The 18482-nt window shown below is 43.5% G+C and overlaps 1 protein-coding gene across 2 annotated transcripts in view; it reads right to left on the bottom strand.

The window, feature by feature from the left end:
- The window catches only part of LOC121581909 (ras-specific guanine nucleotide-releasing factor RalGPS1), a 295729-nt gene that overhangs the window by 199559 nt on the left and 77688 nt on the right, over positions 1-18482 (bottom strand). For both annotated transcript variants that reach the window (XM_041897302.2, XM_041897304.2), the window contains exon 5: positions 7016-7099. In XM_041897302.2, coding sequence (XP_041753236.1) covers positions 7016-7099 — 84 coding nt within the window. The remainder of the gene's footprint in view (positions 1-7015; positions 7100-18482) is intronic.

The raw sequence follows: 18482 nt of genomic DNA, 5'->3' as shown, positions 1-18482 counted from the left end.
AGAGAGAGCGATAAAGAGAGAGAGCGATAAAGAGAGAGAGCGATAAAGAGAGAGAGAGCGATAAAGAGAGAGAGCGATAAAGAGAGAGAGCGATAAAGAGAGAGAGCGATAAAGAGAGAGAGCGATAAAGAGAGAGAGCGATAAAGAGAGAGAGCGATAAAGAGAGAGAGCGATAAAGAGAGAGAGCGATAAAGAGAGAGAGCGATAAAGAGAGAGAGCGATAAAGAGAGAGAGCGATAAAGAGAGAGAGCGATAAAGAGAGAGAGCGATAAAGAGAGAGAGCGATAAAGAGAGAGAGCGATAAAGAGAGAGAGCGATAAAGAGAGAGAGCGATAAAGAGAGAGAGCGATAAAGAGAGAGAGCGATAAAGAGAGAGAGCGATAAAGAGAGAGAGCGATAAAGAGAGAGAGCGATAAAGAGAGAGAGCGATAAAGAGAGAGAGCGATAAAGAGAGAGAGCGATAAAGAGAGAGAGCGATAAAGAGAGAGAGCGATAAAGAGAGAGAGCGATAAAGAGAGAGAGCGATAAAGAGAGAGAGCGATAAAGAGAGAGAGCGATAAAGAGAGAGAGCGATAAAGAGAGAGAGAGCGATAAAGAGAGAGAGCGATAAAGAGAGAGAGCGATAAAGAGAGAGAGCGATAAAGAGAGAGAGAGCGATAAAGAGAGAGAGCGATAAAGAGAGAGAGCGATAAAGAGAGAGAGCGATAAAGAGAGAGAGCGATAAAGAGAGAGAGCGATAAAGAGAGAGAGCGATAAAGAGAGAGAGCGATAAAGAGAGAGAGCGATAAAGAGAGAGAGCGATAAAGAGAGAGAGCGATAAAGAGAGAGAGCGATAAAGAGAGAGAGCGATAAAGAGAGAGAGCGATAAAGAGAGAGAGCGATAAAGAGAGAGAGCGATAAAGAGAGAGAGCGATAAAGAGAGAGAGCGATAAAGAGAGAGAGCGATAAAGAGAGAGAGCGATAAAGAGAGAGAGCGATAAAGAGAGAGAGCGATAAAGAGAGAGAGCGATAAAGAGAGAGAGCGATAAAGAGAGAGAGCGATAAAGAGAGAGAGCGATAAAGAGAGAGAGCGATAAAGAGAGAGAGCGATAAAGAGAGAGAGCGATAAAGAGAGAGAGCGATAAAGAGAGAGAGCGATAAAGAGAGAGAGCGATAAAGAGAGAGAGCGATAAAGAGAGAGAGCGATAAAGAGAGAGAGAGCGATAAAGAGAGAGAGCGATAAAGAGAGAGATGATAAAGAGAGAGAGCGATAAAGAGAGAGAGCGATAAAGAGAGAGAGCGATAAAGAGAGAGAGAGATAAAGAGAGAGAGAGATAAAGAGAGAGAGCGATAAAGAGAGAGAGCGATAAAGAGAGAGAGCGATAAAGAGAGAGAGCGATAAAGAGAGAGAGCGATAAAGAGAGAGAGCGATAAAGAGAGAGAGCGATAAAGAGAGAGAGCGATAAAGAGAGAGAGCGATAAAGAGAGAGAGCGATAAAGAGAGAGAGCGATAAAGAGAGAGAGAGATAAAGAGAGAGAGCGATAAAGAGAGAGAGAGATAAAGAGAGAGAGCGATAAAGAGAGAGAGCGATAAAGAGAGAGAGCGATAAAGAGAGAGAGAGATAAAGAGAGAGAGAGATAAAGAGAGAGAGCGATAAAGAGAGAGAGAGATAAAGAGAGAGAGAGATAAAGAGAGAGAGCGATAAAGAGAGAGAGCGATAAAGAGAGAGAGCGATAAAGAGAGAGAGAGATAAAGAGAGAGAGATAAAGAGAGAGAGAGATAAAGAGAGAGAGAGATAAAGAGAGAGAGAGATAAAGAGAGAGAGAGATAAAGAGAGAGAGCGATAAAGAGAGAGAGAGATAAAGAGAGAGAGCGATAAAGAGAGAGAGAGATAAAGAGAGAGAGAGATAAAGAGAGAGAGCGATAAAGAGAGAGAGAGATAAAGAGAGAGAGAGAGATAAAGAGAGAGAGAGATAAAGAGAGAGAGAGATAAAGAGAGAGAGAGATAAAGAGAGAGAGAGATAAAGAGAGAGAGAGATAAAGAGAGAGAGAGATAAAGAGAGAGAGAGATAAAGAGAGAGAGAGATAAAGAGAGAGAGCGATAAAGAGAGAGAGCGATAAGAGAGAGAGCGATAAAGAGAGAGAGAGATAAAGAGAGAGAGCGATAAAGAGAGAGAGAGATAAAGAGAGAGAGCGATAAAGAGAGAGAGAGATAAAGAGAGAGAGAGAGATAAAGAGAGAGAGCGATAAAGAGAGAGAGAGATAAAGAGAGAGAGATAAAGAGAGAGAGCGATAAAGAGAGAGAGAGATAAAGAGAGAGAGAGATAAAGAGAGAGAGAGATAAAGAGAGAGAGCGATAAAGAGAGAGAGAGATAAAGAGAGAGAGAGATAAAGAGAGAGAGCGATAAAGAGAGAGAGAGATAAAGAGAGAGAGAGGAAGAGAAAGAAAAGGGAGTGAACAATAGGGACAGGGTGAGTTCTGAGGTTGATCATGGGATGGAAGGGATGATTCAACAAATCAACGTTCGCTATGACAACATGGCATTTTTATCTCAGCTGAAGCCAAGAGACACTGTTAAAAGAAGCTCACAGTGTAATCCCACAGTGTCATCAATCACTCACTCCTTAGTCAACATCAACCTCCAGGAATGTATCAATAGAACAATTGAAGTTAATAACAGTGCCACTCCCCTCCTTGGAGCATCTTCGAGCGATGTCTCCTTTCCAAATTATGGCTTCATCCCAGCTAAAATGCTCCCAGGAAATGAGAAGGGAACCAAAATGAAAACAGACATCAACACATGGTAATGCCACACAGGATCAATCTGAAAATAATAACCCCCTGCTGTCTTTCACCAACTTAATACATATTACACAAAATAGCATGTTGTTAACACAATTCCCTATCTTAGCAAGTCCTTCAACATGGCCAGGACTAATAGCATCACAATTATGGTTTTGTCTGTTGTGAAATAACAGTGTAGAACAGTATTTTCTCTGATGAGTGTGTGGGATGCAGCAAACATGGGATTTCTAAAGCAGTAATCAAAACACATTCGGTTGAGGGATGTAACGCCAGGGTAGTGGGTTCGATCCCCGGGACCACCCATACGTAAAAATGTATGCGCACATGACCGTAAGTCGCTTTGGATAAAAGCGTCTGCTAAAATGGCGTATTATTATTACCGGTATTTATATTATGTAGCAAACCTGGCATTTCTAAAGCAATAATCAAAACACATTCGTTGTGTGCAACACCACAGTGAAAAGGAACACCTCCTTTAAACCTGCTAAACATTTGATTTCCGCCTAAATAGACATACGCAAAAGTAATTATGATGAGAGGGCCATAAAACAATAATTAGTAATGCACATACTTCCAGAAATATTACAGTATCACCTTTCTGGTAAATATAGTTATACATTGCTGAGGTATATTCACTTTCAAGGACACCACAGCTCAAGCACACAGTACAAATATGATACCATATATTTCCTATTCAACAAAAGTGGGGGGAATATGGCTTGAAATGATTTCAAATGCTTTCTAAATAGTAATCAAATTATAAAAAACGACTTACTATAATATTTCACATTTCTTATAACCAAAAAAATAAATATGATCATACAAAATTGACACCATTTCATATAACCGACAGAGCATTTTCTGCCCAGCGTCCTCTGAGCGCTATTCAAACGCCTGCTGACTCGTCACAACTTCAGCTTTAAGCACCAAGTGATTTCGTCCCGTTGACCAATAGAGTGGTCTTGTTTGAATTCTACAAAATGATTGTATTTTTTTTTTCATGTTGAGAGCTCTAAATCCAAGATGATGCTGTTTTTGCTGCAGTCGCTCTCCCATTTTCATATGCCGTATTGTAAGCAGAGCTGCGAGGTTCACAGGCAGAGGAGATCGATCCTTCGCCTGGATTGGCCAGAAAATGTGACGTGTTGCTCCCTATTCAAATGAGGTGTCAGATTTCACATCGCGGGACAACCAGAGCGTTAACACAGAGTTCAAAGCAATTGACGTTGCGCCGTTCACAGAGCGCGTTGTACACAAGTACCCTAAATAGGGGACTTAACGTTTAAAAGGTTAAAATTCAGCCAATCAGCAACTAAAAGATTACATCCCGTTTCTCCCGTTTCCAAGACGCTATATATATATTTTTTAAATGCAACATCTTGAATGTTGCATGATTGGTTTGAACCATTCTGTTGATTATGCATCATTGGCGTGACAGGCCCCGCTTCAGTGGCGTGACAGGCCCCGCTTCAGTGGCGTGACAGGCCCCGCTTCAGTGGCGTGACAGGCCCTGCTTCAGTGGCGTGACAGGCCCCGCTTCAGTGGCGTGACAGGCCCCGCTTCAGTGGCGTGTTCAGGCCCCGCTTCAGTGGCGTGTTCAGGCCCCGCTTCAGTGGCGTGACAGGCCCCGCTTCAGTGGCGTGACAGGCCCCGCTTCAGTGGCGTGTTCAGGCCCCGCTTCAGTGGCGTGTTCAGGCCCCGCTTCAGTGGCGTGACAGGCCCCGCTTCAGTGGCGTGACAGGCCCCGCTTCAGTGGCGTGACAGGCCCCGCTTCAGTGGCGTGTTCAGGCCCCGCTTCAGTGGCGTGACAGGCCCCGCTTCAGTGGCGTGTTCAGGCCCCGCTTCAGTGGTCATGCAACATTCAAACATCTCAAACGTTTGAGGGAATCCAAGAGGGAATCCGAGATACCCTCCATGTTTGTGAAACCATCCCCAGATGTCCTTCGACGGGGTAAAAGGAAGATGGGCGTTGGGATCTTTCAGAGGACCCCTCTCTCTCCAGCCTATGACCCTGTATACGGGTGTCCCTTCAACAAGCACCCAACCTTCCCTTTTAGATGTCAGGCCATCTTTCCAGAGCCACGGGGCCAGCTAGTCATGTTGGGCTTAAATCGTGTCATAAAACATACCCAACCACCAGCTAAGACCACTGGTCATTTAAGTCTCTAAATATGGACCTTTATTTAACTTAACTCGGCACTCTTCCATTTTGGCAACAAAAGGGGGAAAAAAACGCAGAGGATTCATTTCAAAGTGCGCCCAATGTGTTTCTAGTTATGACTTGGCTGAAATGGTAACAAATGCTTCCATTATATATAGATCATAAACTTAATTGCCAAATATCAGCAATCCAAGTATATGCTTCTAAATTGCACTTAGCAAAACGAGGACTGGGAAAACAAGCACAACTTCTCATTTGAGACGATTACATTTGTACTTTACGCAACTGTGAAGATAAAGGAATCGAGTTAAAAGTTAGAAACGTATGAGATTTAAAAAAACAGGCCGATTAACTGCAATTAAATTACTGTCAATAACTGTATTTTGGCATTAATGCGATTGCGTGTCTTGCCTTGGACTGTACAATGCCTTCCAGGGGAAGACAAAAAAAAAATGAAATATGCTCTGAGTACGTCTTTTTCGTTCCAAATTCCTGCAAATACGTATGGACGTTCTACAAAACCGCAAATGCACTGTACCTTTACCAAAATAACAGTACACTGGTGAATGGATCAGTCTAATCCCAGTCGATCCCTGAGTAGGGAGCGGCCTACAGGGCTGTCACCATGAGGCCCAACGTGGGATAATTAACGGCCCTGTTGAAGGGTCCAGCAGGATCGGCAGCCGCTGAGGAACGTCATCGTCAACGTCGCTCGGACTACGCAGTGTCCGTCCTCACATAAAAAAAATAAAGAGATTCCATTCAAGCCAACGTTTGATTTAGATTGCGACCAGGGTTTCAACTCAGTTCACTCCCATTCAAGTCAGTAATTTCAAGTGAAATCAACATCTTTATTTATTTCTATACCCTCCGACTGCCAATAAAGACAGAGATAAGACAAAGGGGGTGGAGTGGGAAAGGGACAAAGAAAGGGAGAAAATGAAACCAGCCGCCTGTGAGATCGGCTAATAGTATTTCCACCCTGTGTTTTCCAGTGAGGGAGTCACCGCATGTGAGGCCGATAATAGTGTTAATGGCATAGCCGTCACCAGTTGGGCACAGTCAGCGCCATTGGAGATCTAAGCTGCAGAGGGTATGAGCACAACAGGCAGGACCGAGTGTGAAGCCAATGACACACAGAGGAACAGAGGTGGGAGCCAGCGTAACACGGTAAGCCGTCGACGCAAAGCTTTGAAGCCGGGGCCATTTTGTTGACGGAAAAGTGTAAAAATAAAAACATATAATTGGAAGACTTCAAAACTCATTAAAAAAGGCCCACAAACGGAAACAAGTCTCTTGACTTCTTTTTGTATGTATCCTCGGCAATTTGGTATATGTATCGGTTGTCTGGTGTAACATTTTATGTATATTTTTTTAAATTGTCTTTCACGTCTGGAAAACGATTTGGTACGGGTGGTTTGAATTATGCCCTACGAAGTGAAAACAAGAGCAGGTCACGGAATAACATATTCTATTACCAAACACTTATTAAGGTTATCATCCCTCTACCAACGACCAAATCATGTCTGGTTTCATTTTTGTTCAGTGGGATTAGGGAGAAGACGAGGTGAAGAGAGGGATGGATATTACGTCATCAAGGTAGTGATGAAAAAGGTAAGCCCCACTGCTCCGCAACCTCAAACTCTATTCATTTCACCTTAGGGGTAGGTTGCTCTTGACATAGAAAAGGTAAGCAAATCTAAATCTTCTTCCTCTACACGTTTCCTGGGGAAACAGTATAGTATGTATTAAGTTTTTATAAAAAGTCCATCATGCGACCAAGTTCTAAAGAAAATGAAGGCAAAGCATCAGAAATGTATAAACAAATAATAATACACTACCTTTTATATGGTATTAAACAGATAATGTGACAAACACATTTCGACCGGTGAGTTCAGGAAACGAACAGAAAGAAAACTGACCCCCCCGACCTCGAAACATAATGTAAACAAAATGGGTTTAGAAGGACTCGTATGCATAAACATTCCTGTGTATGTTGTGAATGTATTTGTGAACCTATGGACTCAACATCGACACGTTTCTTCATAAGAATTATTGAAGGACTCACCTGGTTGAACCTCCGTGTAAACGCCACCACGTTGGGCGCCAGACGGTGTTTCTCCTTCCTGTTCCATCCACAGCTAGCCAGCTCCTGCAACACAACAAATACACAATCAATGTTATTGCCGACTCGATAATGAACAATGGTGAAGCTACAGTGCCTTCAGAAAGTATTCACACCTCTTTACTTTTTCCACATTTTCTTGTGTTACAAATTTGATTAAATTTAGATTTGTCGTCACTGTCCTGCACACAATACCCCCATAATGTTAATTTTGACAAATTAATTAAAAATGAAAGGCTGAAATGTCAAGTCAATAAGTATTCAACCCCTTTGTTATGGCAAGCCTAAATAAGTAAGGGAGTAAAAATATGCTTAACAAGTCACATAATAAGTTGCATGGACTCAATATTAATAATAGTGTTTAACATGATTTTTGGATGACTACCTGTACCCCACGCATACAATTATCTGTAAGGTCCCTCAGTTCAGCAGTGAATTTCAAACACAGATTAAACCACAAAGACCAGGGAGGTTTTGCAATGCCTCGCAAAGAGCAGCACCTATTGGTAGATTAAAAAAAACAAAAAACCAGACATTGAATATCCCTTTGAGCAAATATTCCAAAACATGCATCCGGTTTTCAATAAGGCACTAAAGTAAAACTGCAAAAAATGTGACAAAGAATTAGCTTTATGTCCTGATTAAAGCGTATATGCCCTTGAGCAAGGCACTTAACCCTACTTGCTCCTGTAAGTCGCTCTGGATAAGAGCGTCTGCTAAATGACTAAAATGTAAATGTTATGTTTGGGGCAAATCCAACAACACATCACTGACCCCACTCTTCATATTTTCAAGCATAGTGTTGGCTGCATCATGTTATGGGTATGCTTGTAATTGTTAAGGACTGGGGAGTTTTTTAGGATAAAAAAGAAATGGAATAGAGCTAAGCACAGGCAAAATCCTAGAAGAAAACCTGGTTCAGTCTGCATTCCGCCAGACACTGGGAAATAATTCACCTTTCAGCAGGACAATAATCTAAAACACAATGCCAAATACAGTGGGGGAAAAAAGTATTTAGTCAGCCACCAATTGTGCAAGTTCTCCCACTTAAAAAGATGAGAGAGGCCTGTAATTTTCATCATAGGTACACGTCAACTATGACAGACAAATTGAGAATATTTTTTCCAGAAAATCACATTGTAGGATTTTTAATGAATTTATTTGCTAATTATGGTGGAAAATAAGTATTTGGTCACCTACAAACAAGCAAGATTTCTGGCTCTCACAGACCTGTAACTTCTTCTTTAAGAGGCTCCTCTGTCCTCCACTCGTTACATGTATTAATGGCACCTGTTTGAACTTGTTATCAGTATAAAAAGACACCTGTCCACAACCTCAAACAGTCACACTCCAAACTCCACTATGGCCAAGACCAAAGAGCTGTCAAAGGACACCAGAAACAAAATTGTAGACCTGCACCAGGCTGGGAAGACTGAATCTGCAATAGGTAAGCAGCTTGGTTTGAAGAAATCAACTGTGGGAGCAATTATTAGGAAATGGAAGACATACAAGACCACTGATAATCTCCCTCGATCTGGGGCTCCACGCAAGATCTCACCCCGTGGGGTCAAAATTATCACAAGAACGATGAGCAAAAATCCCAGAACCACACGGGGGGACCTAGTGAATGACCTGCAGAGAGCTGAGAGCTGGGACCAAAGTAACAAAGCCTACCATCAGTAACACACTACGCCGCCAGGGACTCAAATCCTGCAGTGCCAGACGTGTCCCCCTGCTTAAGACAGTACATGTCCAGGCCCGTCTGAAGTTTGCTAGAGTCCATTTGGATGATCCAGAAGAGGATTGGGAGAATGTCATATGGTCAGATGAAACCAATATAGAACTTTTTGGTAAAAACTCAACTCGTCGTGTTTGGAGGACAAAGAATGCTGAGTTGCATCCAAAGAACACCATACCTACTGTGAAGCATGGGGGTGGAAACATCATTTTTTGGGGCTGTATTTCTGCAAAGGGACCAGGACGACTGATCCGTGTAAAGGAAAGAATGAATGGTGAGATGTATCGTGAGATTTTGAGTGAAAACCTCCTTCCATCAGCAAGGGCATTGAAGATGAAACGTGGCTGGGTCTTTCAGCATGACAATGATCCCAAACACACCGCCCGGGCAACGAAGGACTGGCTTTGTAAGAAGCATTTCAAGGTCCTGGAGTGGCCTAGCCAGTCTCCAGATCTCAACCCCATAGAAAATCTTTGGAGGGAGTTGAAAGTCCGTGTTGCCCAGCGACAGCCCCAAAACATCACTGCTCTAGAGGAGATCTGCATGGAGGAATGGGCCAAAATACCAGCAACAGTGTGTGAAAACCTTGTGAAGACTTACAGAAAACGTTTGACCTGTGTCAACAAAGGGTATACAAAGGGTATATAACAAAGTATTGAGAAACTTTTGTTATTGAACAAATACTTATTTTCCACCATAATTTGCAAATAAATTCATAAAAAAATCCTACAATGTGATTTTCTGGATTTTCTTTTCTCATTTTGTCTGTCATAGTTGACGTGTACCTATGATGAAAATTACAGGCCTCTCTCATCTTTTTAAGTGGGAGAACTTGCACAATTGGTGGCTGACTAAATACTTTTTTCCCCCACTGTATATGTGGTCCTCTGTAGCTCAGCTGGTAGAGCATGGCGCTTGTAACACCAAGGTAGTGGGTTCGATCTCCGGGACCACCCATACACAAAAAAAAAAAATGTATGCACGCATGACTGTAAGTCGCTTTGGATAAAAGCGTCTGCTAAATGGCATATTCTTCTTATTATTATTATATAGTGGAGTTGCTTACCAAGACGACATTGAGTGGGCTAGTTACAGTTTTGACTTAAATCATCTTGAAAATCTATGGCAAGACTTGAAAATGGCTGTCTAGCAATGATCAACAGCCAACTTGACAGAGCTTGAAAAATTTTAAAAAAGAATAATGTGTAAAGTTTGTACAGTCGTGGTCAAAAGTTTTGAGAATTACACAAGTATTGGTCTTCAGAAAGTTCACTGCTTCAGTGTTTTGAGATATTTTTGTCAGATGTTACTATGGTATACTGAAGTATAATTACAAGCATTCCATAAGCGTCAAAGGCTTTTATTGACAATTACATAAAGTTTATGCAAAGAGTAAATATTTGCAGTGCTGACCCTTCTTTTTCAAGACCTCTGCAATCCGCCCTGGCATGCTGTCAATTAACTTCTGGGCCACATCCTGACTGATGGCAGCCCATTCTTGCATAATCAATGATTGGAGTTTGTCAGAATTTGTGGGTTTTTGTTTGTCCACCCGCCTCTTGAGGATCGACCACAAGTTCTCAATGGGATTAAGGTCTGGGGAGTTTCCTGGCCATGGACCCAAAATGTCGATGTTTTGTTCCCCGAGCCACTTAGTTATCACTTTTGCCTTATGGCAAGGTGCTCCATCATGCTGGAAAAGGCATTGGTCGTAACCAAACTGTTCTTGGATGGTTGGGAGAAGTTGCTCTCGGAGGATGTGTTGGTACCATTCTTTATTCATGGCTGTATTCTTAGGCAAAATTGTGAGTGAGCCCACTCCCTTGGCTGAGAAGCAACCCCACACATGAATGGTCTCAGGATGCTTTACTGTTGGCATGACACAGGACTGATGGTAGCGCTCACCTTGTCTTCTCCGGACAAGGTGTTTTCCGGATGCCCCAAACAATTACAAAGGGGATTAATCAGAGAAAATGACTTTACCCCAGTCCTCAGCAGTCCAATCCCTGTACCTTTTGCAGAATCAGTCTGTCCCTGATGTTTTTCCTGGAGAGAAGTGGCTTCCTCTCTGCCCTTCTTGACACCAGGCCATCCTCCAAAGTCTTCGCCTCACTGTGCGTGCAGATGCACTCACACCTGCCTGCTGCCATTCCTGAGCAAGCTCTGCACTGGTGGTGCCCTGATCCCGCAGCTGAATAAACATTAGGAGATGGTCCTGGTGCTTGCTGGACTTTCTTGGGCGCCCTGACGCCTTCTTCATAACAATTGAACCTCTCTCCTTGAAGTTCTTGATGATCCGATAAATGGTTGATTTAGGTGCAATCTTACTAGCAGCAATATCTTTGCCTGTGAAGCCCTTTTTGTGCAAAGCAATGATGATAACACGTGTTTCCTTGCAGGTAACCATGGTTAACAGAGGAAGAACAATGATTTCAAGCACCACCCTCCTTTTAAAGCTTCCAGTCTGTTATTCTAACTCAATCAGCATGACATAGTGATCTCCAGCCTTGTCCTCGTCAACACTCTCACCTGTGTTAACGAGAGAATCACTGACATGATGTCAGCTGGTCCTTTTGTGCAGGGCTGAAATGCAGTGGAAATGTTTTTTGGGGATTAAGTTAATTTTCATGGCAAAGAGGGACTTTGCATTTAATTGCAATTCATCTGATCACTCTTCATAACATTCTGGAGTATATGCAAATTGCCATCATCAAAACTGAGGCAGCAGACTTTGTGAAAATTAAAAAACTTTTGACCACGACTGTACAATCCAGGTGTACAAAGCTCTTAGGGACTCACCCATAAAGACTCACAGCTGTAACGCTGCCAAAGCTGATTGTAACATGTATTGACTCAGGGGGTTGAATCCTTATCTAATCAAGATAGTGTTTTTTTGTGTGTGTTTTTTTCAAACGTTTGAATTTTTCTTCCACTTTATCATTAGAGTATTTTGTGTCCATCGTTGACAAAATGACAATTCAATCCATTTTAATCCCGTTTTGTTACAAAATGTGGAAAAAGTCAAGGGGTGTGAATACCTTCTGAAGGCACTGTATAAGAAACTACAGGAGGATGAGAGGAATGAGGGTAATTAATTTCAAGGTTCATAGAGATGTCATGCTAAATTGCACAAATCAGTTGGAAACTATCTGAAGAGCACAGTAAAGCCTTGTAAGGACGTGATCTTCAGTTATGTGAAGAACTGAAAAGCCACGTGTATGCACATCTGACTTAATAAATATGGGGGTTTTCCCCACAGCTTTGAATACATGATCTAGTTTCAATTCTTGTTACTCAACAATTACTTAATTCACATTGATTATTTTCATTAACAGAAACCTATACATGCCATCTGGTGGCAGTGAGAAGATGAAGGAATTCCAAACCGTTTATTTGATATTCGCGTTACAAGAATGAAGATGCCCAAAACGGGCATCAATGAATTCATATCACGGACACTTATGGACTGTCACATAGCGTTACTTGTCAAAAAGGAACCATAAACAGAATTCTTCCAAGCGAACTGCAACTCGATAGTTCCACCTCAATCCACTCTGTCCTTCCTTTCCACCAAATATTTTAACAGATGTTCCGATATTATAGGCAAGCAAGTCTGCAGGGAGACGTTATGCCAAATGATGTTCCACTGGAAAAATAAAGGAGATAACCATGTCCCCCAAGGCTGTATAGAGGAAGTCTGGGGAGTTTAATTTTTTTTTTGTTTTTATCACATTTTCCCCTTGGTTTGCTATGAGGAACCACTGAGTCAAGATCCTCTAACAATTCAACCATAAAGAAGAGCCCACTGTTAAAAAAGAAAAAGAAAAAAAACTTCACAATACACTTGGGCCTGAGGGCCTCTCCAGGTTGGGGTTAGCAACAGCTAATAAAAAGCAGCTGGAGCCAATTACAGAAAACAGGAGGGATCACCAAGGTTATGGTCTTCAGGACATTCCAACAAAGTGTTGCTTTAAAAACTCTGGTGCTGAAAAATCAGGCTTCACTGCTGTAGTAAATACAGACCAGGAGGGTCTTAATCTGCCACCTGTTATCGACATCCACACGAACGTGGCTCACGTTTTCCACTCCAGTTTCTCTGGCCTTCATCTCACACTCCCCTTTGACCGAGGCCTCTCCCTCACACTGCCCTTTGACCGAGGCCTCTCCCTCACACTGCCCTTTGACCGAGGCCTCTCCCTCACACTGCCCTTTGACCGAGGCCTCTCCCTCACCACTGCCCTTTGACCGAGGCCTCTCCCTCACCACTGCCCTTTGACCGAGGCCTCTCCCTCACACTGCCCTTTGACCGAGGCCTCTCCCTCACACTGCCCTTTGACCGAGGCCTCTCCCTCACACTGCCCTTTGACCGAGGCCTCTCCCTCACACTGCCCTTTGACCGAGGCCTTTCCCTCACACTCCCCTTTGACCGAGGCCTCTCCCTCACACTGCCCTTTGACCGAGGCCTCTCCCTCACACTGCCCTTTGACCGAGGCCTTTCCCTCACACTCCCCTTTGACCGAGGCCTCTCCCTCACACTGTCAAAACGGTTTCTAAATTACATTGGGCATTTACAAGAGGGTCAAAATGTACACACAATCCCAGTTAGCAGCTGCAGTAAAGAGACACACATTTCCATCACACATTCTCATCTGCTTTTTCAAAACAGACAGCTGAGACAAAAGATCCAGTACAAAGTCATTCTTCACAAAAGATGTGTTCTCAAAAGATCTCTATATTCTGGTTTCAGGGTATGATGCAGGCTTTCACATAGAGACAGAGATACACTACCTCCCACCACCACCCATACATTTTAGTGGGAATCTCCCACCTCCTTCATTAGTCTCATTCCATGTCCTGGAACATTCAGAATGTTCCCAGGTTGGGAGGAGACGGCCTGACTTAACAGTGAACTCCTTCCCTTTATGGGAAATTCCACTCGCTGACTTTGATGTCTGATCTCTCAGGTTCACCTCAGGTATGAATAATCATATTTATAGACTTTCCACGTCCATCTATTCTTCTGACTTTATAGGACAGGCCATATAGGGAGCAGATTCAAGAGTTACAACTCTTTCCCCCTGAATCAGCAGGTTTTCTTAACTCTTGTCAGGACCGTTGCCATGTGGGTAAAGCCCATATATTGAAAGTAGAGGGTGGATTCTTTTTCACAGAGAGCTCCCCCCCTCCCCCTCCCCCCTCCCCCTCATCCTCCTCCCCTCCCCTCCTCCTCTCCCCCCCCCCCCTCCCCCTCCCCTCATCCTCCTCCCCCCTCATCCTCCTCCCTCCCTCCTCCCTCCTCTCCTCTCCCCCTCCTCCTCCTCCTCCCCCCTCCCTCCTCCCCTCCTCTCCTCTCCCCCCTCCTCCTCCTCCCTCCCTCCCTCCCTTCTCCCCTCCTCCTCCTCCTCCTCCTCCTCCTCCTCCTCCTCCTCCTCCTCCTCCTGTGGGTTCGTTTCCCACCGGGGGCCAGTATAAAAAAATTAAAATAAAAAAAAGGTATTCACTAACTGTAAGTCGCTCTGGATAAGAGCATCTGCTAAATGACTAAAATGTAAATGTAATGTAAATGAGATCTTGGCCAACAACCTCCTTCCCTCAGTAAGAGCATTGAAGATGGGTCGTGGCTGGGTCTTCCAGCATGACAACGACTCGAAACACACAGCCAGGGCAACTAAGGAGTGGCTCCGTAAGAAGCATCTCAAGGTCCTGGAGTGGCCTAGCCAGTCTCCAGACCTGAACCCAATAGAAAATCTTTGGAGGGAGCTGAAAGTCCGTATTGCCCAGCGACAGCCCCGAAACCTGAAGGATCTGGTGAAGGTCTGTATGGAGGAGTGGGCCAAAATCCCTGCTCCAGTGTGTGCAAACCTGGTCAAGACCTACAGGAAACGTATGATCTCTGTAATTGCAAACAAAGGTTTCTGTACCAAATATTAAGTTCTGCTTTTCTGATGTATCAAATACTTGTCATGCAATAAAATGCAAATGAATTACTTAAAAATCCTACAATGTGATCACGAGGTGAGATCTTGCATGGAGCCCCAGACCGAGGGTGATTGACCGTCATCTTGAACTTCTTCCATTTTCTAATAATTGCGGCAACAGTTGTTGCCTTCTCACCAAGCTGCTTGCCTATTGTCCTGTAGCCCATCCCAGCCTTTTGCAGGTCTACAATTTTATCCCTGATGTCCTTACACAGCTCTCTGGTCTTGGCCATTGTGGAGAGGTTGGAGTCTGAGTGTGTGAACAGGTGTCTTTTATACAGGTAACGAGTTCAAACAGGTGCAGTTGATACAGGTAATGAGTGGAGAACAGGAGGGCTTCTTAAAGAAAAACTAACAGGTCTGTGAGAGCCGGAATTCTTACTGGTTGGTAGGTCAAATACTTATGCCATGCAAATTAATTACTTAAAAATCATACAATGTGATTTTCTGGATTTTTATTTTAGATTCCGTCTCTCACAGTTGAAGTGTACCTATGATAAAAATTACAGACCTCTACATGCTTTGTAAGTAGGAAAACCTGCAAAATCGGCAGTGTATGAAATACTTGTTCTCCCCACTCTGTGTGTGTGTGTGTGTGTGTGTGTGTGTGTGTGTGTGTGTGTGTGTGTGTATGTATGTATGTGTGTAATATATATATATATATATATATATATATATATATGAGTGAGGGAAAAAAGTATTTGATCCCCTGCTGATTTTGTACATTTGCCCACTGACAAAGACATGATCAGTCTATAATTTTAATGGTAGGTTTATTTGAACAGTGAGAGACAGAATAACAACAAAAAAATCCTGAAAAACCCATGTCAAAAATGTTATAAATTGATTTGCATTTTAATGAGGGAAATAAGTATTTGACCCCTATGCAAAACATGACTTAGTACTTGGTGGCAAAACCCTTGTTGGCAATCATAGAGGTCAGACGTTTCTTGTAGTTGGCCACCAGGTATGCACACATCTCAGGAGGGATTTTGTTCCACTCCTCTTTGCAGATCTTATCCAAGTCATTAAGGTTTCGAGGCTGACGTTTGGCAACTCGAACCTTCAGCTCCCTCCACAGATTTTCTATGGGATTAAGGTCTGGAGACTGGCTAGGCCACTCCAGGAGCTTAATGTGCTTCTTCTTGAGCCACTGCTTTGTTGCCTTGGCCGTGTGTTTTGGGTCATTGTCATGCTGGAATACCCATCCACGACCCATTTTCAATGCCATGGCTGAGGGAAGGAGGTTCTCACCCAAGATTTGACGGTACATGGCCTCGTCCATCGTCCCTTTGATGCGGTGAAGTTGTCATGTCCCCTTAGCAGAAAAACACCCCTAAAGCATAATGTTTCCACCTCCATGTTTGACGGTGGGGATGGTGTTCTTGGGGTCATAGGCAGAATTCCTCCTCCTCCAAACACGTCGAGTTGAGTTGATGCCAAAGAGCTCGATTTTGGTCTCATCTGACCACAACATTTTCACCCAGTTCTCCTCTGAATCATTCAGATGTTCATTGGCAAACTTCAGACGGCCCTGTATATGTGCTTTCTTGAGCAGGGGGACCTTGCGGGCTCTGCAGGATTTCAGTCCTTCACGGCGTAGTGTGTTACCAATTGTTTTCTTGGTGACTATGGTCCCAGCTGCCTTGAGATCATTGACAAGATCCTCCCGTGTAGTTCTTTGCTGATTCCTCACCTTTCTCATGATCATTGCAACTCCACGAGGTGAGATCTTGCATGGAGCCCCAGGCCGAGGGAGATTGACAGTTCTTTTGTGTTTCTTCCATTTGCGAATAATCGCACCAACTGTTGTCACCTTCTCACCAAGCTGCTTGGCGATGGTCTTGTAGCCCATTCCAGCCTTGTGTAGGTCTACAATCTTGTCCCTGACATCCTTGGAGAGCTCTTTGGTCTTGGCCATGGTGGAGAGTTTGGAATCTGCTTGATTGATTGCTTCTGTGGACAGATGTCTTTTATACAGGTAACAAGCTGATATTAGGAGAACCCCCTTTAAGAGTGTGCTCCTAATCTCAGCTCGTTACCTGTATAAAAGACACCTGGGAGCCAGAAATCTTTCTGATTGAGAGGGGGTCAAATACTTATTTCCCTCATTAAAATGCAAATCAATTTATAACATTTTTGACATGCATTTTTCTAGATTTTTTGTTGTTATTCTGTCTCTCACTGTTCAAATAAACCTACCATTCAAATTATAGACTGATCATTTCTTTGTCAGTGGGCAAACGTACAAAATCAGCAGGGGATCAAATACTTTTGTCCCCTCACTATATATATATATATATATATATACACACACATATACACACACACACACACCTGTTCTGAAAGGCCCCAGAGTCTGCAACACCACTAAGCAAGGGGCACCACCAAGCAAGCAGCACCATGAAGACCAAGGAGCTCTCCAAACAGGTCAGGGACAAAGTTGTGGAGAAGTACAGATCAGGGTTGGGTTATAAATAAATATCCGAAACTTTGAACATCCCACGGTGCACCATTAAAATAATTTTTTTTAAATGGAAAGAATATGGCACCACAACAAACCTGCCAAGAGAGGGCCGCCCACCAAAACTCACGGACCAGGCAGGAGGGCCTTAATCAGAGAGGCATCAAAGAGACCAAAGATAACCCTGACGGAGCTGAAAATCTCCACAGCAGAGATTGGAGTATCTGTCCATAGGACCACTTTAAGCCCATAGAGCTGGGCTTTATGGAAGAGTGGCCAGAAAAAAGCCATTGCTTAAAGAAAAAAAATAAGCAAACACGTTTGGTGTTCGCCAAAAGACATGTGGGGGACTCCCCAAACATATGGAAGAAGGTACTCTCGAGACAAAAATTGAGCTTTTGGCCATCAAGGGAAACGCTATGTCTGGCGCAAACCCAACACCTCTCATCACCCCGAGAACACCATCCCCACAGTGAAGCATGGTGGTGGCAGCATCATGCTGTGGGAATGTTTTTCCATCGGCAGGGACTGGGAAACTGGTCAGAATTGAAGGAATGATGGATGGCGCTAAATACAGGGAAATTCTTGAGGGAAACCTGTTTCAGTCTTCCAGAGATTTGAAACTGGGACGGAGGTTCACCTTCCAACAGGACAATGACCCTAAGAACACTGCTAAAGCAACACTTGAGTGGTTTAAGGGGAAACATTGAAATGTCTTGGAATGGCCTAGTCAAAGGCCAGACCTCAATCCAAACGAGAATCTGTGGTAATACTTAAAGATTGCTGTACACCAGCGGAACCCATCCAACTTGTAGGAGCTGGAGCAGTTTTGCCTTGAAGAATGGGCAAAAATCCCAGTGGCTAGATGTGCCAAGCTTATAGAGACATAACCCAAGAGACTTGCAGCTGTAATTGCTGCAAAAGGTGGCTCTACAAAGTATTGACTCTGGGGGGTGGAACAAGGTTGTAAGGCAACAATATAGGAAAAATGCCAAGGTGGGTGAATACTTTCACAAGCCACTGCATATCTATTTTTAATCAACAACAAAGAACAAGACTCCCTATGGCATCTTTGCCCTTAATTTTACAAATCTCAGATTTAAGAGACTTGACCTGGCAAAGCATGTAAAGTTGAGAAAGGGTTTCCAGGATCACCGTGAGGCACGAGAGAAAAACAGCCCATCAACACTCCCTTTTCCATCCACAATATACAGTAAATCGGCTCTACAG

Source organism: Coregonus clupeaformis, chromosome 15 (genome assembly GCF_020615455.1).
Source record: "Coregonus clupeaformis isolate EN_2021a chromosome 15, ASM2061545v1, whole genome shotgun sequence".
NCBI lineage: Eukaryota > Metazoa > Chordata > Actinopteri > Salmoniformes > Salmonidae > Coregonus > Coregonus clupeaformis.
The sequence above is the reverse complement of the archived record's forward strand: the minus strand, read 5'-3'. Positions and strand labels throughout refer to the sequence as shown.